This window comes from Onthophagus taurus, chromosome 11, assembly GCF_036711975.1.
Source record: "Onthophagus taurus isolate NC chromosome 11, IU_Otau_3.0, whole genome shotgun sequence".
NCBI classification, from domain to species: Eukaryota; Metazoa; Arthropoda; class Insecta; order Coleoptera; family Scarabaeidae; genus Onthophagus; species Onthophagus taurus.
In genome coordinates, this window is record NC_091976.1 from 6,817,019 (window position 1) to 6,844,842 (window position 27,824).

The following is a 27,824-nucleotide window of genomic DNA, read 5'->3' on the forward strand; positions in this document are numbered from 1 at the left end:
TTAAATTATTAAATTAAATTGAAATAAGGTTTAAATCGTTTTTATTACAACAAATAATAAGAAAAATATAACGTGACAGTTATTACAAGTAACCTTTTATGTTAAAACACATAATAAGTTAATTCAAAAAAAAATCTTCACCATTTTTTCTTTTAAATACATCCACTAAGAAATTATTTACAAAAAAAATCAAAAACATAAATATTTACAGATCATCTCGTTTTCTTTACATTTTTTGTATGATCTTAATAACACAAATATCTAGAATATTATTTATTTTTTTTAATTAAATGGAGGTCTTGCTTCAAAAGAACCAGTTGAATATGGCCAATATCCTGGTGGGGGAAACAAACTTGCTTGTGCATGTTGCGATGGACTGGGTAATAAAGCGGGTAATTTTCCGGCTCCGTGACCATGTCCTGTTGTTGGATACAAAGCGGCTCCTAATTCACTTTGATGTGGCTGATATTTCTGATAACCGGGTATATCCGTTTGACCTTGAGCTTGAGCTTGACACGCAGCCATCAAGCCATGAAAATCAAATTTATAAGCATATCTTTTACCATGGACTTTGGACATAATGTTTTTATCGTAATAATATCTGAAAAATAAAAGAAAATGTTAAAAAACTGAAGAAAACTGCTAGATAACATGTTCAAAACTAATGAAATGCAAGAATACATAACCTTTTCACAAAGTTTTGTTGCACGATTTAAATACAAAACGTAAGGGTATAATTAAAGGGTAGGTATACAATTCAATATGCATTGTTATAATTTAAGAACTATGGTATAGAAACTGTGGTTAATTAATAGTTTTTTCACTTCTTTGGCAAATTGTTTGGACTCTAAGGCGTGGTAATTTGGTATTTTGTTATACAATATTGGGTCCCAATAGTCCACGTAATTTTGGATTGTGTTGGTCCTGTGATATGGTACTTGTAGAGCATTCTTGTTTCTTGTATCGAAATTATGTGTGTGATTCACACACATATACTTCACATATTTTTCTTTGTTCTCATGCACATATTTCAAACAGGTGAGTATGTTCATACAAGGCAGGGTAAGTATTTATTCTGTATTAAAGTGATCTTTGCAGGTTTCATACGATTTTAGGTTGCATAGTGATCTGATTGCTTTTTTTTTTAAGGGTGAAGATACGAACTGAGTCCGATGCCATACCCCAGAACAGTATTCCATAACTTGCAACACTTTTTAAATTTGCAAAATAAGCTATCTTTGGTGCTTCATGAGTTGCGACCATTTTCATTCTCCTGATAGTATATATTGCAATGGCTAATTTGGAAGCTAAATTCGATATATGTGACTGCCAGGTAAGTTTGTTATCTATATTCATAACTAAGTACTTGATATTACACACCGTTGGATCATTTTTTGGCGCAAATTTTAAATACTGTGTTTTCATATTTCTGCTCTTTCCAAGTTTTTATCGCTGCACCTTTTCACTTCTTGCTCTGTTTTTGCTGTTGTTATAAATGACGTATCATCGGCATACACATATGTTACCTCTGATGTTAGATTGAAAGGCAAATCATTTATATATATATAATGAACAGTAGTGGACCCAAAATTGATCCCTGTGGTACTCCGTTCATTGGCCGCTTTGTTAAGGATCTATCCATGTTTACCTCCACCAACTGCTGCCTCTCTTTCAAGTAGGATGTTAATAGTTTATGAGTGATACCTCTGACGCCATAATAGAATAACTTTTGGAGAAGTATAGAGTGATCCACAGTATCAAACGCTTTACTGAGATCACAGCAGGTAAGTTCTACATGTTCTTTGTTATCGAAGGCATTTAGAACAGCTTTCATTATATCCATTACGCCTGTGATGACCGATTTTTTCTTCCTTGCATCTAAGTCATAAGCAGAATATCATTGATGTGATTGATACAATTCATGATCATTTTAAGAAGGAAACATCACGTGTCGAAGCTAGATATCAGAAGTAAAATATTTCGCGCAACAGCTGTATTTTTTGTTAGAAAGTAAATGTCAAGTTTGGACATTACATATGAGCGGATATAATATTTCAAATAGGTGAAGAAGAAAATGTTATGTGCAGAAACACAACTTCACGGGTAGAAGGAGTATCTGACACGAAAGGATAATATCTAAATCAAACGCAGAAGAATACATTCTACTCAGAAACAAAATTGATAAAAAAATAAAATGATTGTTTACAGAAAAAATGTCTTAAGCAGAAGCATGATATCATACACAGAAATAAAACAGTATGTACAAAATTTCTGCGCAAAGCAAATGGCCATGTATACAATGTCATGTTCAAACAGGTCAGTAAAATGTGTATAGATGTATGGGCACAATATGAATGCGGAGATAATAATATCCTTATTGTTTGCCGAAATAGTAATAATAAAGCAAAAACAATATTATGAACTGGTACAAATAAAATTTTTATAAAAAATATAAAAACAGAGGAAATATGCAGAAACAAAATATCAACCCGAAAAACAAAATATTATGCGGAAAAAAATGAATAAAATTTGTTTTAATTTAATTAATGTCATACAAGCCACGCTCAAAGTAAGGTAAATAGAAAGAACTACATCATATTAATCGTTTATGTTTGTTTAAAGTGCAAATTTATATGAAAAAGGTTCTATATATACATATGCCAACTTTTACACCGGAGCTAATTGCGTTTTCAAATTATCGTGTTTACACACGTAAAGGTATTATGCCAAAAATAGTACAAATGGATTCAGAGTTCGTTAAATCATCCAATTAATAATGGGATCCATTAAACTCGAGAAAAATAACACTTATGTGATCCGGTTTTTCCAATAAGAACGAAAAAAAGGGCTCGCGAGAAGAATATTCTCGGAGAACTATGTAGAATCAAATAGAATAAACAACAGAACTAGACTCTTCTTCCAGGAGGTAAAGAATATGAAAAACGGCTTTAAACCAAGAGGTGGAGCTGCAATAAAGAATGACGGGGGCAATCTTATTATATGTGAAGCTAGTGATAGAGACATGGAGTAGATGTTTTGACGGGTTATTAAATGTGCAGACAGATCAAGTCAAGCGTGAATATAGTGTATAGCTATATTCTTATTCTGTATAGTTTGACATTTAGATTTAGATTTTATATTACAAGTGGGCTAGAAACATAATTACTGTACAAGTGTGGAAAATTGTAATTGTTATCACACGAGTACTGTAATTATGCTCTAGGCCACGTGTGATATACAACATTTTATCTACGACTGCTAAAAATTACTTAAAAATCAATTTCTTTAAAAAGGTCTATTTTGACATTTATAAAAATTTTTTGAAATGATTGTTGACAATTTTGCATTAATGTCAGTTTCAATAACATGTTTACTCATCTCACAGACTCATCTGGAATAAGTGTTTCGAAATGTAATAATATAACAATTAATGTTTATAATAAATAGTATTGTTTCTCTTTAAATAAAACAAAAAATTGTTGCTCGTTTCAATAAATTATGTCTGTTCTGATTGAGCTAAAAATTACGTAATGAAACCAGTGCGGTAATAAAGTTCATTACGTAACTCAAATCCTCTCAAATGAGTGTGGTAATGATGACTTATCCAAGCAGTCGTAGATCAAATTTATTTTTATCATAGCTGTTATTTTACTAAAAAAGCGTCCAGCAACATTGAATAATATGTTCAATACAAAATTAAAATTTTAGAGACCCCATTATAGCGACAGATGCACCCATTATCGCTAGAACTAACAGGAAACCTAGAATTAGAATCTTTCCGATTAAGCGCGTCTTTTGAAAAAGTGTTTAACTAGACTTAATTAGACTTCACTAACCGAACGTTTCTAGTTCTAGGTCTCCCGTTAGTTCTAGTTTTAGTTCAATTTAAGAACTTTTTTAGTGACTTAATTTTAATTTAGTGACTGAAATGAGTTCACAGTCGAGTTCAGTTACATTGAGGAACGTCCATTGGACTTCCATGATATTCAGAGTCTGCCAAAGTACCTGCGCTATTTGATAGGAAACTTGCTTTACACAATAATTTTTATTACAAAGAGGGTACTTGTGTTACTACATTTATTACTTCTTCTTTTGTAAGGAAGGAAATAAATTATTTAGACAAAAGATGAATATTGATGAACCAAAAGATTTAGTTACAATTTACGTTAACGAAAATAGGTAAACTTTGTTTTTTTTAATGATTTGATTCTGTGTATCATTGGACTCGTATTTTCTAGCTTTATCAGAAAATGTTATACAGTTAATCCATTTTCCGGAAAAACTAAAAATGATAAAGAATTTTTTTGTTAAATTAGTTGGATTAACAAAAAATAAAAATCGAGGCTTATGACAATATCTCAAACCGTTTTCAAATTACACAGGAGGTTATTTATGGCGCGTACTGTATATGTATGTATACATGGCCGTTCAAAAATGTAATCACTCAATTTTATATGGAACCACACCATATTTGATTAACTAATCAGATAGAGAATTAAATTCTCTTCAGTATACGTCCCTATACCTATCAGTTGCAGTTTTTGACATATTGAGCAATAATCAAAATCATGCAAAGAATGGCAGATTATGTTTATTTTTTTAGTTATGAAATAGTTATGAAATAGCCATTAGCCATGTTAGCCATCGTTAGCCATGAAATAAGAATAACAACATTTTTCAATTTATAACAGCTAATATCACGGATGATTAACCTATTGTTAAAATTTGAAAAAATACATAATTAAGCATTAATATTGGACCTCCACGACCAATCCTATGTCTCCCAAGCAGTTCTGGCAACTCTTCTTCGAAAAATGGTCTGTAAAGTTGTCCCGTACCATCAAAAAAAAAAAACGGCCCAACTATTTTACTGTTAAAAATTCCATCCCAAAAGTGATCTCGCAGAAGGTGGTATTTCTGCTAAGGTTTTAGTGGTTCCCGTCATAAATGTTCCAGTCATTGACGGAGATTGAACAGAGAGGGCTTCAAGATGCCTAAGTATTTGACCTAATGACCCAGATACTTTAGAGATGACAGACCATTCATCGCTGTAATGGGTTCGCCGCGCACACAGAAGTTGGCTGTCTTTGCTTCGTGTTATGCTCTTGCCTTGTATGGTTGTGGCAGAAATAGCGGCGCTTTTTGAGGCGTTTATTACCATTCCACGACGACGGAGGAATTGAGCGACGTCGTCGAGCATATTTGGCATGTCTATCTCGCGGTCTTCAAGGGTGATCAGTTTGTCAGCAAAGCCGATAGCTGCGACACGGGTTGTCTAGTGCAAAAGAACGGGCTTAGTGGATCGCCTTGTTTAACTCCACGGTTTATCTTCAGTTGTCTAGTTCATTCGCGGCATGTTCATTCACTTCGATGGTAGTGGTGAGTCGCGCAAAGCTGTTCATAACATATTCCACCATGAGTGGATATGGTGGCGGTTTAAGGCCGTTTCTACGGAGGCATGAGAAACTTTGCGATGGCCTTTGCCAAGTCTATAGAGACGATGTTATAGGATTTTTCGTGCCACTTTCTAGTGTGTAGTGGTCAACGGTAATAAAATTTGCTAAAAAGCCATCGTCGCTGACTAAACCTCGTTGACGTGGGTTGAGATAACGTCTCCGGGCATTCGTTTGGTGATAATTGTATGGAACAGTCGCTGAACTGTAGATGAGATCGTGATCGTTCTCCAATTTCTTCAAGGATCGGTTCTGTCGCCGGACTTAGGTATCAATGTTGTCCGGGACTCTTACCAGACTGAAGTTTGTGATGTGGACACCTCTTCACCTGGTTGACGGTTATTCCATCAGGACCGTCCGCGGAATTTCACCATGTTCTTTATGGATATTTCTATTTCGGCCTCAGAAATGGAAAGGTAAATGTCTTCGGATGTTTTGTCGTCTGCTACGGGCTCGTTGTCGGGTGCAGACTCGGCCTAGAACAGAGAGGCGTAGTGGACCTCTACATCCGCGATGTTCGGGATGGCTTCATCCTCCAGTAATAGTTTACCGGAGAGGATGATGTCGACTAGCTGAGTTTCGTTTTTGTCGTAAAGATCCTGAACCTTTTTAAAGGCCGCTTCGGGCGGCGTTAATTCGTTTGCCAAAAGATTTTGTCTTTCTCGTAGGAAAGACGTCGGCAAGCCAGGTGATAATAAATTCGTTCAATTCCTTGATGGTGCTAGTCAGTCCAATTTGGATTAATTGGCTTAAATGTAATTTATCTAAATGGTTTTAATATGTTTGTACATTTAATTGTATTGACGAGAGCCTCTAGATGACTACTTTTATTTAGTTGACACATCTAAGGCAGATTTTTAAAATAAAAACAACAATAACAAGTAAAAGAATTGATTTTTATTTAAGTCTAAATTTTGCATTGATGAAAATGGAAAAAAGATTGAAAATTAAATACGGGTTACTGAGCTTTCACACATATGCATATTCTTGCATTCTTCTTGCAGAATTAATAAAATATTGTTCGTTGTTTTCTTCTGGCACAACAATTCGACAGTCGACAATTCCAGTATTTTCAAATATACGTAATAAATTGTCGAAACATCGCCTGCTCGGAATTCAAGCAATGGGGCCGTTACCATCAATTGAATAGAAAGACAGTCTTTCAAAAAATCGATAAACTATGTAAAAAGGATTGATAACATTTTCAGATCCTAAAAAAGTTTAATTGTTTAATTTTTGCAAAAATTAATATTAAAATTCAAAATCCCATCTATAAAAGCATCTATAATTCTAGCGCATAAGATTCTCGTGGCATCTCGCTCATGCACCTCTTATTGATTTTTATTTCAACCAACCGCGTGCGAAACGACGATGACGTCTCCAAAGTTTTTTCAAATTTTCATTATTTTTTTTTTGGAAAAACTAAAGCCCAGTTTGAAAAATAAGAAATTTTAGAAGTTTTCAATTTTGCTAAACTATCCAATAAAAAAAAATGTGTAACGGCCCCATTGGGTATCTTTCACGGTATACTTTTTGAGCAAGAAGCTTCTTTGAGATTCTCCCAAAATAAAAACCATATTCACAAATTCGTCTTTTGTGTAATTCATGAGCAAGAAACACAACCATTTAAAATTTTCGACTTTATTGCAACTGAATGTGGAAAAACATTAGTTATACTTTTGAATCACTAAGAAATTTAGATTTAAAGGGTACAGTGTTAGCTCAAAAACTCTCAAAAGAACACGTAATGAAAACTATATCATTACATTTAAAATGACATATGTTTATTTCGGTACGTCGTTATGGATGTGTAAAAATATTTTCCGTTTATGTGTATCACATTTCCTACAACTTTTCTCGAAAGATTGAATTCCTTTTTGTTAACCCTAGGATGCATAAACTGGGCCTCTCAGGCCCGGCCAGATTTTAGTTACTCTAAACACGTCTTTATTCAATACACACTTGATTCAAAAACATTCAAGTGTAATTAGCAATCAAAAAAAAATCGTTTAGCCATTAGCACCCCGTATTTGCATAAATCGGGCCTCCGAAGCCCGTATACTACTAGTTACTATAGAATAAGTTTCAACTTGTTCATTACAGGTTGAGGGTTATTATAATTTGCCAAACACTGCTGCGCGGAATTGTGCGTGTCTGTGCAAGTTAAAACGTGCATTACTGTTGGATGTATAAAAGTAGGTGCAGCTGTTTTTCATTCAGTTGGAATAGAAGTTGGATTGAGTGAACTTGTGAGATACATATAATGATAGATAATGGCGCCAAAAAGGAATGTGAAAAGCGTGAGATTTGGTGACCCCGGTTATGAAGAAATATTGATGCAGTGGGCAGCTGAATGTGATGATCTGCCTTCTGGAGAAAGTGATGTGTCAGAAGCAGAAAATGATGACACAGAAGATAGAAATTTCGAATTGGTTCCTGACGAGTATTCTGGATCCAGTTCTGATCATGGTGACGATAATTCAGAGGATGATGTTGATGATATTGGTAAGCCTTCAACGAGCGGTTACATTGCTCCAAGTGGTCTAGTATGAAGTTTGGAACCTCCAGCAAAAAATAAAATTCAACCACATAACATTATTCGGTGTGCGCCAGGACTAACAAGGAAACATATGACTGCCACACCAAAAGAAGCGTTTCAGTTATTTGTAACTCCAGTTATTGTACAAGAAATTGTGAACTGTACTAATTTAGAGGGCAAACGTGTTTATGGAGCAAAAGGAAAACCGTGGAAAGATGTAACTGTTGATGAATTTCTTGCATTCTGTGATTTACTTATTCATGCGGGGGTTGACAGAAGCTGGGATGTTCCTGCGAGAGAATTGTTTTGTGATAAATTTGCCAATCCTGTATACCGAGCCACAATGTCTATATTTCGCTTTGAAGAAATACGAAGATTCGTCAGATTTGACGACAAGAGAACCCGGAATGCGCGTTTGGAAACCGATAACTTAGCAATGGTGTCCTACATTTGAGATTTATTCATTCAGCAATGCAAAACCTGCGTCATACCTGATACTAATGTAACTATTGATGAACAACTCGTTGGGTTTAGAGGTAGATGCACATTCGTTCAATATATGCCAAGTAAACCGTCAAAATATGGACTTAAAATATTTTGGATGTGTGAATCTACGTCTGGTTATGCTTTGGATGGTTTAGTTTATGTTGGTCGCCAGCCCGGAGAACCTCCACATACAAACCTGGTGCTTGAAGTAGTACAAACTCTTGTGCGTGACATTCATAATTCTGGTCGCAATCTCACGATAGACAATTTCTTCACTGGTGTTCCGCTAGCAACTTATCTTTTGGATAAAAGTATTACTGTTGTGGGTACACTACGTCAGAATAAGCATGACATTCCGAAAGAAATGAAAGCCATAAAACATCGTGTAGTCTACTCTTTATTGTTTTCATAATAACTTATCCATGGTAAGTTCCGCACGTAAAAAGAACAAATCAGTAATTTTACTAAGCACCATGCACCACGACGTATCTATCAATGACGACGCTAAGAGGAAGCCTGAAATCATCTCTCATTATAATAAAACAAAGGGCGGTGTTGACATCATGGATCAAATGGTGTCGACATACACGTGCAAGAGGCAAAGTAAAGGATGGCCCATGACATTTTTCTTCAACATCATTGATGTTGCAGCACTCAATGCATATATAGTCTTTACGAAAGAACATCCAAACAACAACATAGGAGTGACTCACAAATGCAGAATGTTTTTGAAAGATTTAGCGAAGGAACGAGTGATACCACATATGCAGAGAAGATCTACTAACCCTAACCTACGGCGTACTGTCCGGGAGTGTATCAGCAGATTTATTGATATATGTGGTCCGCCAGCCACTCACACAAGTGCAACAATTAAGAGAAAAAGATGCTCAGTATGTCCCGCAAGTATTGATCGTAAAAGCACAATGATATGTATTACTTGTAAAAATAATATCTGTAATGAGCATAGTATTAGAATGTGCACTAAATGCTTCTCTAATCCCTAAAAACAATCATATTTTTTTAACAATAATGTTCACTTTCATATTTAACCTCACGTTTGTAACGTACATATGTATAAATAAATAAAGTTTTACTTCAATAACTTTGTTTCTGTTCTGACTACACGTGATTTTATATAACGGGTCTCAGAAGCCCGGATTATGTAAATGACGATATTTTATTGGTCAAGTATCCTAGGGTTAATTCCCTTTGCAGTGGTCGATTTGTCCAAGAATTTTCTACAGTTCCTACATTCTAACGACCGTTATTCCTTTCTATGTTATTCTTATTGAGATTGAGTTTCTTCATTTTTACTAAAAGTTATGTTTTTATATATCCAAAAATAACAAGTGTTCCAAATTAGGCAACCTTCCGCCTAATTAATCGCAATATTTATGGAGCAATTAGAGTTAATTATTTACAAGAAGAACATAATGGCATTAAATGATCCTTGATTTACTCAAATATCATGAGCACAACTGGATCATTTATCTGGATCTGAAAATCGTGACGTTTTTGCTAGGTTAATAAGAAGTTTTTCAAAATTTCTTGTTAAGATGCTCTAATTTTTTGATAGAAAAAAAAATTAGAGATAATGTCTTATAATATATAAAAAGTAAAACATTAAAAACTTTTCTATCAAGTGACTGTTAAAGAATCAAAACTTTTTAACTATCAAGTGACTGTTAAAGAATCAAAACTTTTTAACTTATATTATTTTAACTTTACTTTCTAATTTCAGAAAAATAATTTTTGTAAAAAATTACCTTAATGCTCTTGAAAGTTTATCATAATTCATATTCGGTTTGGACTTGCGCTCTCCCCATCGTCTGGCAACTTCGTCCGGATCGGTGAGCTTGAATTCACCATTGGTGCCTTCCCAAGTAATACACTGAGAGTTGGACGAATCACCGAGTAGTTCGAGGAGGAATTGCCAGAGCTGGATTTGACCGGATCCTTGGGCGACCAATCGGCTTGATGCGGCGTTCAGCAGCTGATACGGATCTGTGTGTGAGTGAAACAACGATGGCGATCAAATATTTTTCGTTAGCCAAAAATAAATGACTCCACTTCTTCTCGGAAATCCTTGAAGAAAGGAGGCAACACGAAAGTCATATTCGAAGGTTAAAGAAACTTTTTTTACTTGGAATTGAAAAGGTTATTTTTCAGATTTCTAATTTGCGAATGATTTATTGAAATGAATATTACGTTCTTTAAAGATTTTATCTTTTATTAAGTTTCTTAATACATATATATATATAAAATTAATATTTTTGATGTTACCGTTATAAATCATAGCAGAACTATGATGAAATTTATGATGAGCCGGATGTGTTCTCGCAGCTAGCCGCCTGGCCACAAGAAATTCTTCAGGAGTACATCCAGGCAGCCTCCACATGGCTGCCAACTACACTAACAACATTTTCACAAAATTTTATCAAAAAAAAATTCAAATTTGAATTTATTTCAATTCCAAAAATTCTATAATTGTTTTAAAACTTTTGATTCACTTTGATTCAAACATAATAGTATCTCTTATTTTGTAAGAGGGTTGTTGCTTTATCTACAGTGAGTTTACTTCGTCTGCGTGATGACGGCGTGATATCTCGAACACCCCTTTTCGAGTTGCTGCGCAAGAGAATTTCGAACCCCCCACCCCAATGGTCAATGTGGTATTACACATTGTGTTAAACCCAAATTTTAATTGAAAAGAATATATAAATAGTTTAGTTTAGGACAATTTTGTGGATTAGTTTTGTAAATAAAAGTGTTTAGTTAATACATTTCAGTAAAAAATGTATATAAAAAAATATTTTATTTAATATAGTGTATTGATTTATATATAAATTTTAAAAATCTTTTGTTTAAATAATCTAAATTAACTGATTTAAAACTCATTTTACTTATCCACTTGACTTAAATTTAATTACACGCGGTAATAAATAACTTAGCAAGTCGAAATCTCTAAATCCCAACCCCCCCTAGTGGCTAATATAGGGCGCATCCAAATTCTGGATAATCCCCGGATCTCACTTCTGCATCCAATAACGCGAGCAGCCCCGTCTCATTATACAGCACAGCGGGGTCCGTTATATTGTTTTCTTGATTACCTGAAGCAGTACACCAACATCACCTGAATCGAAAGAAATCGCAAATCTCGCTTTCAAAAATAGATCAAAATCTATCAAGATAAAAAGAGTTTTTTGCGGAAAGGAAAAATTACCGATTTCAGAAAAATAAAAATAAATCGATGGGGGTTGATTTTCTGAGTGTTGAATTCATGGTCGTACCCCGGGAGAATTATGGACACCGCGGGGTCACATCTACAAGTCTAATGCGTTGTCACTCGACCCCCACAAAGCTCGGAGCTTGACTCCCGTGACTTCGCTAAGCTCCAAGATACGAGGTAGAGTTCAAGTTTAGATTTAGATATTCGACATTTCTTCTTCTTTTCTTTTTATGAATCATTACTTTTTTAAAACGATTATCTTAATAATAGATTTATAACAATTTAAGAAAAACGGTAAAACAAAAAGATTAACTATGAAGTACTAAAAATATTATAAATAAAGTATAAAACTTTATGTTTTGAGAACGAACTGCCTAAAAATCGATTTATGACGATTTTTTGTCTGATGTACTATTAATCCCAATTTTCAAAATAGTTGTTGGGTAAACAGGTAATAGATATCGGTTAAACAAAAGCTGAATGAAAAAATGTAAATCAAGTACTAGTAATAGAAGAATAAGGATAAACAAAAATTGACTGGAAAGAACTTGTAAAGATAAGAGATGCATTAGACAGAAAGGAAAATGATTGGAAAGAGACGTGCAACCGAAGAATGTAACTGAACATAGACTGAAACTGGAAAGAGACAAGTAATAGAAGATAGTTATAGAACAGAGAGTAGAAGTACAAAAAGGAGACTTATAACAGATGAATGGGACTAAGTAGAGGCAATAAGGAGGTTAAAAGGAGACTGGGCAGAAAGGAGAGAGACTGGAAGTAATGTGAAGAAAAGGATTAAATATAAAAGATTAAACAGAAGCAACAAAGAGAAGAAAGAACTAAGTACCAAAGAGGGAAATTAGAGAGAATCTATAAAGAAAAGAAATATGTTAAACGCGGAATGAAGATTGGAAGGAGATTGGTAATAATAGAATGATGCATAGCAAGGAGACTTCTACAACAGATGTAAGAGACTGAGCAGAGAGACTAGACAAAGAAAAGTAAGACCTGGGTAGAAAGTAGAGACACTGGAAAGTGACTTGTTATACAAGAAAGACACTGACAAGAGAAAGAAGAAAAAAAGAGACTTAAGAGATGGAGGCGTCTATAAAGATTATAGTCTCTTTGGCGATAGTTGAACTATATCAAGAATCATAAGACTACAAAGAGACCATAAAGTCAAGAAAAACATGGGCGGAAAGTTGAAATGCAAAAAGTAGACTGGACAGAAAACAGGGAGAGTAGCTAGAGTATGAAAAATAAAGAAACGGATTCAAAAAGAAAGAGAAATATCAGAAAAATACTGATAATAGAAAAGAAAGATTAAACAGAAACTACTAACAGAAGAAAGGGATAAAGTAATAAGTAGGAAAAATGCTGAAGACTGAAGGAGGACGTGAAGAGAACTGGTATAAATAGAAAGATATTGAACAGAGAGTCAAAATAAAAACTTATAACATATTGAAGAAACTGAGCGGAGGCTATAAAGAAGCTGTAATAACATGAAAGGTATTTGTAGTAGAGGAAACTGACTAAACAAAGATTAGAAAGAGAAAATAAGTGTCTGAGTAGAACGGTGGAATACTGGAAGCAGACTAGTTATAAAAAAAAGACATTGAAAAGACGTAAGCGGGAGGAAGAGATTGAGTAGAAAGGAATGTCTAAAAAGAGACTATAAAAGCGAAAGTGCAACTAGATCAAGAATTAGAAGGCTAGAAAGAAACTGAACAAAAACTGCAAAGATAAGAAGGAAACTGGACACAATACTGGCTATATCTTTAAGAGAGATATAAAGATAATTTCGGACGTCTATTAATGTTCAATGTGGATCACTTGTGAACAGAATAATACAACCAATATTCCTCAAATTCGTCACAATCAGCACACATTTCTTTCTAATATCTATCCCATAAATCGTCGTAACAAGTACGTAAATAATACCTGTTATGTCATTCAAGAAAATATTAAATAATGAAGGCCTGTAAAGATTTTCCTAGTGTACACTTGGTACCACCGCCATAAGTTGGGAATGTCACATGTCACCAGATATAATAATCGGAATCACCATGGCCTTATACCACATCACTACAAATCAATAAATTACATTATGTTTGTTAATAGAGTAGTTCAAGCTTCCTAGCATTTGATTAACAAAATTGCAGAAACATTATTAGTTTGATCAATATTAATGCTTCCAACATTGACGTCATCTGTCATCCGCAAAATTGTGAAAACATGTTTGCTCTATTAATAGCAATCACATCATTAACTTTAAGAACTGAGAGTATGCAAAACCTTGATTCGTCGTTTTGCATATGTTTAAAATTTGAGGTCTAATTTGAGTTTGAGGTCTTTGGGGATTTACATTCAATCCACCCATAGTAGTATTCCACCGGATTGATAAATACGTATTTCCTCGAATGTTGCATATTTGAAAATAAAAAATTATGTATATTTTTTTATAATTATGCGTAATATTGCAAACGATTTCGTATCCTCGGTAGAAGGTTAATTAACACATGAGAATAAGGGACACATGCTTAAATAAGTTACTTAATCGATATGTGAATACTTTTAACCGCGAATTAGTGACACGGAAAGAAGCATAGAAACCCAAAACAACATAACACAAATTTTCTAATAGATTAATAACGCGACAAATAAGTACCTATATTTGTGTATGATAATACTACATACTATAGTAATAATATGTAGTATTTACTTAGAGGAAATTCATATAGTCAAAATAGAATTTAAAATAACACCTACGTTTTGCACAATGTGAAGAAATCAGAAATTTGCTTAGAAACGGTCAAGAAAGGTTTTAAAAGGGTTAAAAACAATTTTCATCGGTTTCAACATAAGTTTTTTCGATATGTTCTGCACGTAAATTACAATTTACCAGAGCATTGTCTATACTGTTATGTTTATGAAATCTCAACTGATAAAGGCCAGATAGTGAGTTATCAATGATCTGCTTAAGCACCTTCGAAGATATTGGCAAATTGTGGTTATGAACGCAAATTTTATCAGAACAATTAAATATTGCTGGATTTGACTTGAAATTAATGTTAGTTTCACACTGACTACACAACAAATAATGAATGAACAACAAAAGAATCGTGGGATCTTATAAAATATTGCCCAGTTTTATCATAAAGATGTTCAGGGAAAAAAATTCTAGATCAACGATGTGTAAGACCTGCAAGAAATTCTGATCTAAGAGTCGAGAGTCTAATAAGTTGTCTACGAAGTTCCAGAGGATAAATCTGATCAGCGCGATTGCGCTGCTTAGGACTCAAACGGTTAAGAGTTAAAGAACGTCAGTTGAAATCGTAGTTGAAATGTACGAAAAATGTAAGGGCTCAACCAATTTCCATCAAAGAACTGAAAACGATTGTTTTTCATACAATACGTCGTTCACCATAAATGAATCACTAAAAAAAATCCGGGAGCATTTGATTATTATTGATACTATGATCATACAAAACGATATCGTTACTCTCTTGCAGAACATCTAGCAGCAGTAAAAATATCTGCAAAATGTAGCTGACTCACCAACTCGTTGTATTTAGAGGTAATGGAGTTTTGTTTCAGTATTCATCTCATTAACGATATCGTAAAACTCTCCAATGCGATGTAAACAAGGTCGTCTTGTTGCATGAGGTAGTACCATCGATTATCGATGTGTAGGAGAACCATGTTCTCTTGGAGATATTTCGTATATTTTGTTTTACCAACCTCGATGTACTTCAGATGAAACAGTCAGTTGTGGCTACTCAATATAAGGCTACTTCAGGCGTTTCTTTTCACCTCTTATTGATAACATTTAGTAACACTTAGGCGCATGTCAGCAAAAACTATCTTGAAACATTGAAGGTTGAAAAAAATATCCAATTTTATGACACACTTATGAAGTTGTTCAATAATTTATAGTATTCCTTGCAGTTCGAAGAATTTTCGATTCGTAGTGATATACAGAAATTCTGCACAACTTAGATAGATTGAACATCCCATCCTATAAAAAGGTAGAAGTGTTTCTAAGATGGTTTTATCAATAAAATCTTTCTTGGGAATGTTAATGTTCTAATCTGAAATCCTACGCTTTACTCTATGTCATTCCATCATCAGTCCAAAGACTACATGCAGTTTTCCTAATAAATCCTTTCAACACCCATTCTTCTCCTTCGCTACTCGTGTTTATTCTCCTATAATAAAAGTCCAACTTTCTCATATTATAGGTTACCAACTTGCATCTACCTCGGAATTACCTTGGATAAACGCTTCGAAATCTCTACCCACGTCAGTAAAACGAAAGACATGTTTGAGAAACCGAAAGGATTGGATATGACGTCAAGGTTGTGGTTAACATTTATTTCCTTTTTTATTTATAAGCTATTTTACATTCAAACACATGTTTTTTATTTCATTAATATAAAAGAGTTGGTAGTAATATCAGATTAAAACTAATTATGAATGATAGTTATTTGGTAAATTAGAAATGCGTTTTATTACTAAAACCTTTTCCCATTTGTTTAGTTTTATTAATTATTAACAAAATTTGACAAAAAATCGTCAAATATGGTAAGTAAAACTTGGGTTAAAACTTGTTAATGACGATCATTTTTGAGATAATTTAGAACATTTTTTGTTATCAAAGCTTTCTTCTATTTTGTTTTCTGTTTTATTTATTAGTTATTTTGCTTTCAAACATATGCTTTTTTATTTCATTAAATTATGAGAGTTGGTAATAATATCAGATTAAAACTAATTATAGATAATAATTATCTGGAAAACTTGGAATGTTATTTGTTAACAAAACATTTTCCCATTCTGCTTAGCTGTATTAATTATTAATAAAATTGACGAAAAAATGGTCAAATTTGTTAACTATCATCATTAATGTCTTGTAAGTTGCTAAAAATTATGGTTGGGTTAAAGCTTGTTAATGACGATCGTTTTTGCGATAATTCAGAACATTTTTTGTTATCAAAGCTTTTTTCTATTTTGTTTCCTGTTTTATTTATAAGTTATTTTGCTTTCAAGCACATGCTTTTTTATTTCATTAAATTAATAGAGTTGGTAATAATATCAGATTAAAACTAATTATAAATAATAGTTACCTGGTAAACTTACAATGTTCTTTGTTAACAAAATATTTTCCCATTCTGCTTAGCTTTATTAATTATTAACAAAATTTGACAAAGAAATGATGAAATTTGTTAACTATCATCATTAATGTCTTGAAAATTGCTAAATATTATGGTTGGGTTAAAACGTGTTAATAACGATCATTTTTGCGATAATTTAGAACATTTTTTGTTATCAAAGCTTTTTTCTATTTTGTTTCCTGTTTTATTTATAAGGTATTTTGCATTCAAACATATGCTTTTTTATTTCACTAAATTAATAGAGTTGGTAATAATATCAGATTAAAACTAATTATGGATAATAATTATCTGGTAAACTTGGAATGTTATTTGTTAACAAAACATTTTCCCATTCAGCTTAGCTTTATTTAATTATTAACAAAATTTGACAAAAAAATTGTCAAATTTGTTAACACTATCATCATTAGCGTCTTGTAAGTTGGTAAAAATTATGGTTGGATTAAAACTTGTTAATGACGATCATTTTTGAGATAATTTAGAACATATTTTGTTATCAAAGCTTTTTTCTATTTTGTTTCCTTTTTTATTTATGTTATTTTGCTTTCAAGCACATGATTTTTAATTTCATTAAATTAATAGAGTTGGTAATAATATCAGATTAAAACTATTTGTGGATAATAATTATCTAGTAAACTTGGAATGTTATTTGTTGACAAAACATTATCCCATTCTGCTTAGCGTTATCAATTATTAACAATATTTGTCAAAAAAATGGTCAAATTTGTTAACTATCAATATTAATATCTTGCAAATTGCTAAAAATTATGGTTGGGTTAAAACTTGTTAATAATGATTATTTTTGGGATAATTTAGAACATTTTTTGTTATCAAAACTTTTTTCTATTTTGTTTCCTTTTTTATTTATAAGTTATTTTGCTTTCAAACACATGCTTTTTTATTTCATTAAATTAAGAGAGTTGGTAATAATATCAGATTAAAACTAATTATGGGCAATAATTATCTGGTAAGCTTGGAATGTAGTTTGTTAACAAAACATTTTCCTACTCAGCTTAGCTTTATTAATTATTAACAAAATTTGACAAAAAAATGTTCAAATTTATTAACTATGGTTGGGTTAAAACTTGTTAATAACGATCATTTTTGAGATAATTTAGAACATATTTTATAACCAAAACTTTTCTTCATCATGTTTCGATTTTTACTTATTATCAAAATTTTATGAAACTCCTGAAATTTTCGTTTCATTATCTACCCGTAACAGCTGTACCATTTATTTTCTTCCTAGTCTTTTCAACATTGACATGGCTTCTTAAAACAATTCGAAAGAAGTCCTTTAACTGCCCCAGCACCACAGTCAACAGTCTGATTGAGTCGAAAAGCAAATCGATTTGATTTCGATTTTATTCCTCGTTACTTCTATTTATTATCTTAAACGGTCGGTTCGATTTTATCAAACGAGAAACCGGGGGACTCGCCTCGTTCAAACGGTTTCCTATTTATTTCTGTGCCATTATTTTGTTTCTTATCGCAATCGTTAGATATCGCACCCCGGTAATAGACCCCTTCCTGTCCGAATCCCATTTTCGAATCGTTTCGTTTCTATTCTTGACCGTTCCGGACCGGTAATCGTTGTCCATTACGATTTTTCCGGGAATCACCAAACAATTTTCTTATCAAGAAATCAATTAAATCAATTAAATGAAGTAAATTGTTTTGGTGTGTGAGTAAAAACTTTATGTCAAAATTGATAAGTAAAACAAATCAAAACGATACTTTATAGGGGTGTAAAAATCTCACCCTTTTTATAGGGTCACCCCCTGTATATAAATGAAAACGTAATTCGTATAATATTTCAATTACGACTTTCGGTGGTCGTTTAAGAGAAGAGCAATACTTATCACAACATTCATAATTTTCTGGCGGGTGTTAGAAGAGCGGCGTCGTTGTCGACGAAGAGATCATTAATATTGCGGACTTATCGCGTTTCCGAGCCCCTTCCGCCCCCTTTACCGTGAAGTTCGGAAGTTTGCTGGTGTCTAGGAAGGAACTGGGAGCTGCGAACGGTAGGAAGTTATATATTGCGCCTTTATACCGTGCCCCGCCTTGAATTTCAAGTGGGATTTCGCGCCAAGAGACCTCGAATAAACCCCCTCTTTTCCGTCACTACCCCGGTTTGGCTTTTCAGGGGGTGGTTTGGCGAAGAAACGACGTTTAACGGGCGGGGATAAAAGGGACCGCGACCTCCCAATAAGAAACTTTTTAAAGGCCCTTTTTTGTTATTAAATATTATAGATATAAAATAAAATTTTTCTTACCTTCTTCTTCAATTTTAGCTTTTGTATTTAATGGACTGGTTGCTCTTCCGGTAACGCTGTGCTTTAAATGGGCGATGTGTTTTGCTAATAATCGGCCCGAACGTTCATTTTTGCAGATGTCCTCGAATTCTTTCCGGGTTAATTCACATAATTTCTGGCCGGATTTTGGGAAATTCCTAACGTCCGGGATTGGTGTTAAAGAGAATTTATCGGTGGCCCAACTCAACCAGGATTTAATGTGAGTTTCATTCCATTCGAAAGGATCTAGAAATTATTCAACAAGAGAAATGTGTTTTTAAGTTAATTTATCGAAATGAAACGCAATTTTAGTTAATATCATCTCTAATAGATTTTTACCAAATTAATTAATATTTTATTTAATATTTAATTGTCTAAAAGTTAAAATAACAAATTAAAAAATTTTATTGGACGGCATTGAAGTATTTGTATTGATATGCAAATGCTACATGACGACCAGAAAAATTATGCCACATAAAGCGAATATCAAATACACCTTCTTGGCTAATCAGTTACACAAAAGAAGGAGTGCGACAGTAAATGGTTGAAGTGAGATAGGGGAACTCGTGACATCAACGACCGTAAGTGCAACATTACCCTAACATTAATGTTTATGGTTATGCAAGATTGAATCATCAAGAAATCATCAAATGATGATTTGAAAAAAATACTAAGTAAATCTGCTTTCAATTGCTTTTTATTTCATGATGATACCTCAATCAGTATTTAGGATACGATTTTTAATATCTTTTCTTATATAAGTACGAAAGCTTTCACGGCCGATATTAATTAAACTAAAACTAGAACTAACACTAGCACTATCACAAGAACTAACACTAGACCTAGAACTAGAATCTAGTTCAGAAACAAGTCACTTCGAACTTGTTTCTGAAGAAGGTTGCAACATGGCATCCGAAACGTCAAACATTTTTTCAAAAAACGCACGGCTTAACCCGAAAGATTCTAGTTCTAGGTCTAGTGTTAGTTCTTGTGATAGTGCTAGTATTAGTTCTAGTTTTAGTTTAATCTTTTCTTATGTTTAGAAGAATCAAACATATCAACTTGGATTTAAAGAATCATATCAACGGTGTTTATGGAAAATAAGAAATTATTTATGGCAGACTAAATCGTCATCAAATTTGCTTTAAAATGTTCTTGATTTTATGGTGATAAAAGAAATGATTAACATAGCAAAGGAAGAAAAGCAACACCATGCGGAGTCTGGTATCAAATATACTCCTTCACAAGGAAATGCTATAACCAGGTCAACCAAGTCATTTAACTAAATTAGTGGTTGTACGAGATTTTAAAATAAAAAGGGTTGCAGAAGTGACTAATCTAGTAAATTTCTCTTTTTAGAGAAATTTATTTTATAATTTTTATCATCATGTCTAACGTAATTTGTGGATTTACAAATTTTTTTTAAATTTTGTGTTTATATAGAATATATAAATAATGTATGCTCATATAGATTATGTGACAACTTTTTAAAATTGAATTATAAGCTTCATTTAACATAGAAATTGTTTTATAACTTACAGAACGAAAATAGAAGTAACATTTTAAGTTGACAATACAGGGTGATTTATTAGCTCACCATCAAACTTTGACATATGATAGCTAATACAATTACTAAAAAAAAAATTTTAATGAACTATGTCCTATTTCAATTATTTACGAAATTATATCACTTTAAAGTTTTCTGCAGCGAATTTATTAATAGTCAGTAAAATCAAACATTCAACAAAAACAAAGTTGTCATTGTAATATGTCAGCTTTTTTTTGCTGTAAGGTTTAATTATTACATACAAGGGGAAACTCAAAATGTACGCTTATAGCACTGAAGAGTATGCTGATAAAATTTTCGTGTATGGTTTTTGCAATGGAAATACTCGACAATCAGTACGAGAATATCAAGAAAGATTCTTTCAGAAGACTTCGAGAAACAGGTAATCCTGCTCCAGCAAAAGCTATTCGACCGCATGTAGTTAATGTAGAAGACGAAGGAGCTCTAATTAATGCTGTCATTGATAATCTTTCCATCAGTCAAAATTTTGCATGGCGCGTATTGAACCGTGAAGTCCTTCATCCGTATCGTAAACAGAATATGCAAGCTCTACACCCAGAACATAATCAGCAACACTTTGTGAATGGTTTTTGCAGCAACATGCCCAAAATAATGACTTTATTTATATTTTAGAAATTGTTGGAGGCTCAGCTCCGTCGCCATATTAACACTTTTAACTTGTTGCCTCGCTATCAGTCAGGTTTTAGACCGGGATATGGATGTGCCAACGCGCTGACTTGCGTGATTGATGATATTGTTTCGGCCACGGACAAGGGAAAACTTACGGCACTTGTACTTCTGAATTTTACGCAGGCCTTCGATATGGCTTCCCATAGAATACTCTTGGCTATACTTGTGGCAATGGATTTGGATGAAAAAGCGGTGGCGCTGATTTACTCATATTTGGCCAACCGCGTTGATCGTGTCCATTCGGATTCTCTGGATGTCACGTGTGGAGTTCCCCAGGGTGCTATCCTATCACCAATTCTATTCGTTTTATATACCTATGACCTACCAAACCATCTTCTGGGATGCAACTACCACCTCTCGCCGACGACACTCAGATATACAGATCCTTCTATCCACAATACTCCGCGGGTGCATTCGGTTAGTTTTCTTTATAAAATTTTGATCTCGGGTTCCCCTCCGTATCTGCATTGTAGATTTGTACCCAGAAGAGATACGCATAGTGTTAACACTAGATATGCTAACGTACTAACTATCCCCTCTCATAGAACGGAACTGTTCAAACGTACATCTAGTTACCTATTACGCGATTTGGATCGTACCTCTCGCTGAGATTGCTTGTGAGTCGCTACAAAATTGTGTTATATCAGACAGATGATTAATTTAATTTTAGTTTTGTCTGTTTTTTTTTTCTCTTTTTCTTTTTTATTATCTTTTTTTTAAGTTTAAGTATCATTAGTTAGTTAGCTAACTTTAGATGTGTTTGTGATGACTATTGGAAGATCACGGATCGTCTTCGACGAATTCTGTGTAATAGCTCATTTTGCTTCCCTCAAATTTATATTGTTACAGCTGTATTTGCTATTAGCAATTCGATATTGTAGTTTTTTTTGTTATAGTTTTTGTACTTTGAGTGAGCAATAAACTTATTATTATTATTATTTCAAATGTTCTCTGGGCAGATGAATCATGTTTTACACGAAATGGTATAAATAATTACCATAATGAACATATTTGGGCATTACAAAATCCGCATGCCATTAGACCAAAGAAATTTTAACAACGTTTCTGCATCAACGTTTGGGGTGGAATATTTAACACCAATTTACTAGGTTTGCATGTACTTGATGGACGTTTGAACGCTATAAATTACAGATTTTTTTGAACAATACACTTTTTGATTTACTTGAAGATATACCTCTTAATGTAATTCAAAATATGTGGTACCAGCATGATGGTGCCCCACCTCATGTAAAGAGGTAGAGTAGTTGTCGAGTGGTTAAACCAATATTTTCCAAACAAGTGGATTGGTAATAATGGTCCATTTGCTTGGCCACCTAGATCCCCGACCTTAATCCATTGGATTTCTACTTATGGAGTCAAATGAAACAAATTGTGTATCAAGTGGAAATTAACACACGAGAACTGAAATAAGAAATCAACCAGACATTTTAATTCGGATGAAGAACTCTTTAATTCGTCGTTGTGAAGCATGTATTCTAGCAGAAGGAGACTATTTTGAACAAGATTTGTAATATTTATGTGTTTTAAAAAAATGTAGCAGTTAATTATGATATAAAAAGTATCATTTAAAGTGTTATAATTTCGTAAATAATTGAAATAGGACATATGTTCATTAACTTTTTTTTTTTGTAATTAGATTAGCTATCATATGTCAAAGTTTGATGGTGAGCTAATAAATCACCCTGTATAACGCCGCATCGACATAATTTGCAACAATATAATTAAAATTATATTTATGCGAACATAAATTATAACATTTAAATTTTTAATAAGTAATAATAAGTTTTAATATGTAATCTTAACAGTTTCATTTTAAGTTTTCATTTAAGATACAAAAAAATCTTAATTATTAAACAAAATCGTGAAAGACTTTTAAATGTGTACATCAAAAAAGACAGCAGTTCAATTCGCAAAATTATATCATTAACATATACGATATGTTACACAATCGCAAAGACGATATTTTAAGCCGTCAAGATATAAATAATAGATATAACAATAAGCTACAAATATTTTTTAAAAGTCATAGATAAATTTGCATCAACTTAATTTATTACCATTTTAAAACGTGTGCCTCTGAAATTACATCATTAAAGAAGATATTTTAGAGTTTCATTTAAGATTCAATGCGTTTCTTAACTAACAGAAATTAACCGGATGCAATTTTGTAATATGGATTAATATTTCTTCCAAAATAATATGTGTAATGTAAAATAGTGGCGCTACTTGTACAAGCAGACGTTCCAAATTTCAAACCGATTTGCGTTTGAGGTTGATTTCAAAAACTCTATAAGATTAGCTGACAAACGAAGAATAGTACCTATCATGTTATTCTGTCGTTGAACACGATTTTAAATAGAAAAAATTTTCACATTTTTTTTCTTCGACTAAAAATGCATCCTAAAAAGGTGTCAACATTGAAGTGTGTCAAACAGAATTAGCTACATTGATGAAACTTGATTTGTAGTGATTATATCCGAATGTGGTAATTTACCTAAATATAGCAAAAAGAAAACTTTTGCATAGGAGATATTGAGTTAGTGCATGCATAAGTTGCAGCTTAATGTAACCAGGTGTCCTTTAACCATCTTACTGACCGATTATCGTCCTAGAAATACAGATGTCCTATATGGAAGATTCTAACGAGTTTCTTAATTGCTTGATGTGTTCTCTACGCCTAAGTCGTTCCACTACGCACAAACAGTTATTGGTACTGTAAGGATTGACAATTGCAGTATTGTCCATTCACTTTATGGAAGTTTTAGATAGGCTAATAATAAGAATGCTCTTAATCCTCATTTTCACAGCAACATCTTATTCAGTGATAAGGATCATTTTTGGTTGAACGATTACGTCAACAAAGAAAATACCGTCTTTAAAGTGAAGAACAATCAATCAACGTGTCAAGTCATTGACACGTTGTTACAACCACAAAAACTCACTGTTTGATGTACTTTATATACTAAACTATAAGCTGACGATTTCACGAGCCTATAGTTTTTCTAACATGCTGCTAATCAAAGCTTGTCCTTGTCCTTAGGTAATACAACTCGGGGTGGGGTTTGACCTTTGAAGTTAGCCTCTTCCATCTGCCTTTGCCTTCTTTCAGCTTCTTCAGGTTATGCCACACATCATCTTTCCAGTGCCTTCTAGGTCCTCCTTTTGCTCTTGCTATTCCAATTACTGCGCCAAAAATCCTTTTCTGTGGTCTTCTTGCATCCTTTCTCATCACCATTCTTCCAGCCATCCTATCCTTCGCCCTTTCACAATTCCAACTATATTTGCAACCTCCTCTCGAACACCCTCAATGCCTTTTCATCTCCGGTTCTCAATATCAAATAACATTGAAATTAATGGAAGGTGTGATTATTGATAGAAAATTAAATTTTACATCTCATATCAACAAATGTTTAAGATCATGTTTCTACAATTTAAGGTTAACTTTTCAAAATCGTGATCTATTGAATTGTCGCCTAAAAACGCAACTCTATCAAAGCATGGTCCTTTCCCATTTAAACTACTGTGACGTCCTTTATGGGCCACACCTTAGAGCTCGAGATATGCAGCGAGTCCAACGGGTACAAAATGCATGTTTAAGGTTGATTTTCGGTGTTCCGCGCACGGTACACAGTATTTCTCCCAAACTTAAAATAGTTGGACGGCTCAATATGGCAAATGGACGTCAGTTACATGCTGCTATGTTGTACAACAAAATCCTCGTGCAAAAAACTCCGCCCTTACCTTTGCCGTAAGATTCGATTTAGATCAGATATTCACTGCATCAATGTCAGATATCGGGGACCACTAGATGTACCAAAACTTAGAACAGAATCTTTCAGACACTCTTTCACGTACAATGTGTCATTAATTTGGAATAAATTTCCAACAGAATTCCGTCAATTAAGTAACAAAAAATTTAAAAACAAATTACATCGCTATTTGCGGACTCAGCAATGTGAGCACCAGGCATCCCATTCTATATGACTGTCTTTGATATAGCTTGCTGCACTTCTACTCGCCTCAGTGGAGTACAATGTTCAGTAATTCACCAAACTGTTGCTTCTATCTATCTTCTTCACACGCTGCTATGGGGTTGATAGCCTGTTGTTTCCATCTTAATTGTCCTGTACTTAAAATCCCTCACTTTTCTCTCTGTGAAGTTCCTCTGTATATTTTACAGATTTCCTTTAATATAGTTTCTTTTCCTGGATTAAGAATTAAGTATGATAATGACTTACAGGTATATACGCACCATATATTCCCATTGCATGTTTGGCAGAAATATTATAATGACTAATATATCGATATATCAAGACGTCAATTCCTTCTTTCAAATTGGTTCGGATTTCAAGATGTTCTGGATATTACACCCTTCCTAATCACCGTTTGTCCTGAATTTTTCTTGAAATTGTCTAGATTGTATCTATGATTGCACACTAAGTTTTTTAAAATTGATTGAGCTTTGCACCGAAGAGGTGCCGAACCTTGTGGTTCTCTTGCATGGCATACAAAAACAACTCAAAATGTGCCAAAATGTTTTATAAAACCGGGTGTAAGTTACCTGACGCAACCTGTCGATTAATGTTCGATTAACATCATGGAAACCATTTTGAACTGAATACAACAAAAATGTTGGGGTAACTTATGTACAAAAAATTATTTATGTTAACTTCGATGGGTTGATATACTGTTAAAGTTAGAATAATTAAAACATATTAATGATATTAAGATCGATTGGTATATAACAATGATTTTTTAATTTGTTGATGCAATTGATTAGTGCTTGAAGTTAATGTGATGCTAGCAGAGCTTGATAAAAACTGTACCTCACAATCAGTTAACATGATATTATCTGTAGATAAACATTCGATTAAAGTTTTATAAAACCCACTGTTGGCTTATTTCGGCGTTAACATTCGGTTTAGATTTTATAAAACTCATATTCACCCTATACGATGCAAACGTTGAAATTATAATCATTATATGATTAACGATTGATAAAACTAGGCTTTTACGATTCCATAAATAATGTTTTAGACTTTTAGAATTGTTGGAAAATCATTAAAAATCGAACGCATTTAACATTCTTTTGAAAATAAAGAAAAATATGATGAATAACTAATCGTTCAATTGCCATAGAATCATAAGAACAATTAATTAAGAACGTGGAAGTAATTTTAAAAATCGTCCAAATGAACTTACACTTTAAAAATTTTCTAAGGAAATTCTCGTAACATCAATTGAATATTAATTAAAACATTTCATGCATAGCTTATTTATGAATATTAAAAACAAATTGCACCAAATTAATGTTTAAAAATAAAATAATTTACCAGAAGGAACAAAAACCATAGGATTATTATCACTTTCATTAGAAATAGTTTTTTCTTTTCCATCGTTTTCTTTAGATCCATTTATTTCTTCAAAACTTTTTACATTTTCTTCCTCTATTTGTTCACAATCATCCGATGATTTAAGAATTTCACTAACAGGGATGGATAGTAATTCCAAGAAATCACAACTATCGTTCGAGGGTGATGATTGAATGTTAAAATTTTCAGCTTTTGACAAAATAAATTCCCAATCTTTTTCAAAACCACTTTCAAAATCACTTTTAAATAAGTCACTGAGTTCATTTTCCACAACCGCACCGTCTTTGCATTCACAGTTAACATTTGTAGATTGTTCATTGTAGTCCATATTAATATCATCTTTATCACGTTCTGTCCCTTTTAAAAGTAACTCAACCAAACCAACTGGTTGAGTATTAAGATTCGAAGGGCTTTTTGTATCGTCTCCTTCTCCACAATTCTCCGCGTTAAAGAATTCTTTCGACCCGGATGAATCACTCGCGTTAACTTCTTCCGACGGAGTTCGATACAAAAGTCTTCGTAACAACTCATCCGATTTTAACTGTTTAAATACGCCGTTTGTAATAACCGAGGAACTGAACTTCTCCGGATCAGAATACCTTCTGGACATCTCTAAACCACTTTTATTTATATTTCGTTTTTAGTTTTCAATGGATGAGTCACCGCCGTTCAGATGTCGGCCAACGCCGAGTTGTAGTTCTTCGAAACCATGATTGAGTCAGTTTTGGAAATCCCAACTACGAAAGGTTGATTTCTAAATGATAGTCGATGTTGTTTCTATCCGGCGGCGGACGCGTTTCCGGGAAGAAAAATGAATGAATGGAGCATAGGAGTTTTAGTGAATGAGATGAGTCAGTAACGCAAACGCCAAGTGCCTGGCGCTTACTGAAACGGAAGATTCGCAAATATGAATGAAGTGAATGGAGCCTGAACTGGCGTCTGGTGTGATGGAAAAGTCTAACAAAAGCAAATCTTTGGCGAATTGTAAACTCCCTCTCGATT

At 33.3% G+C, this 27,824-nt stretch overlaps 1 protein-coding gene across 1 annotated transcript; it reads right to left on the minus strand.

Moving 5' to 3' along the window:
* Nucleotides 1–82: 82 nt before the first annotated feature.
* LOC111418571 (DNA-binding protein D-ETS-6-like) lies at nt 83–27,707 on the minus strand. The gene is made up of 4 exons (XM_023051108.2): nt 26,784–27,707; nt 19,155–19,418; nt 10,245–10,482; nt 83–601 (listed from the first exon to the last, which is right to left on the minus strand). The coding sequence occupies exons 1-4, from the start codon at nt 27,430–27,432 to the stop codon at nt 283–285; spliced, it is 1,470 nt and encodes a 489-aa protein (XP_022906876.2). The 5' UTR covers nt 27,433–27,707; the 3' UTR covers nt 83–282.
* Nucleotides 27,708–27,824: the final 117 nt, after the last annotated feature.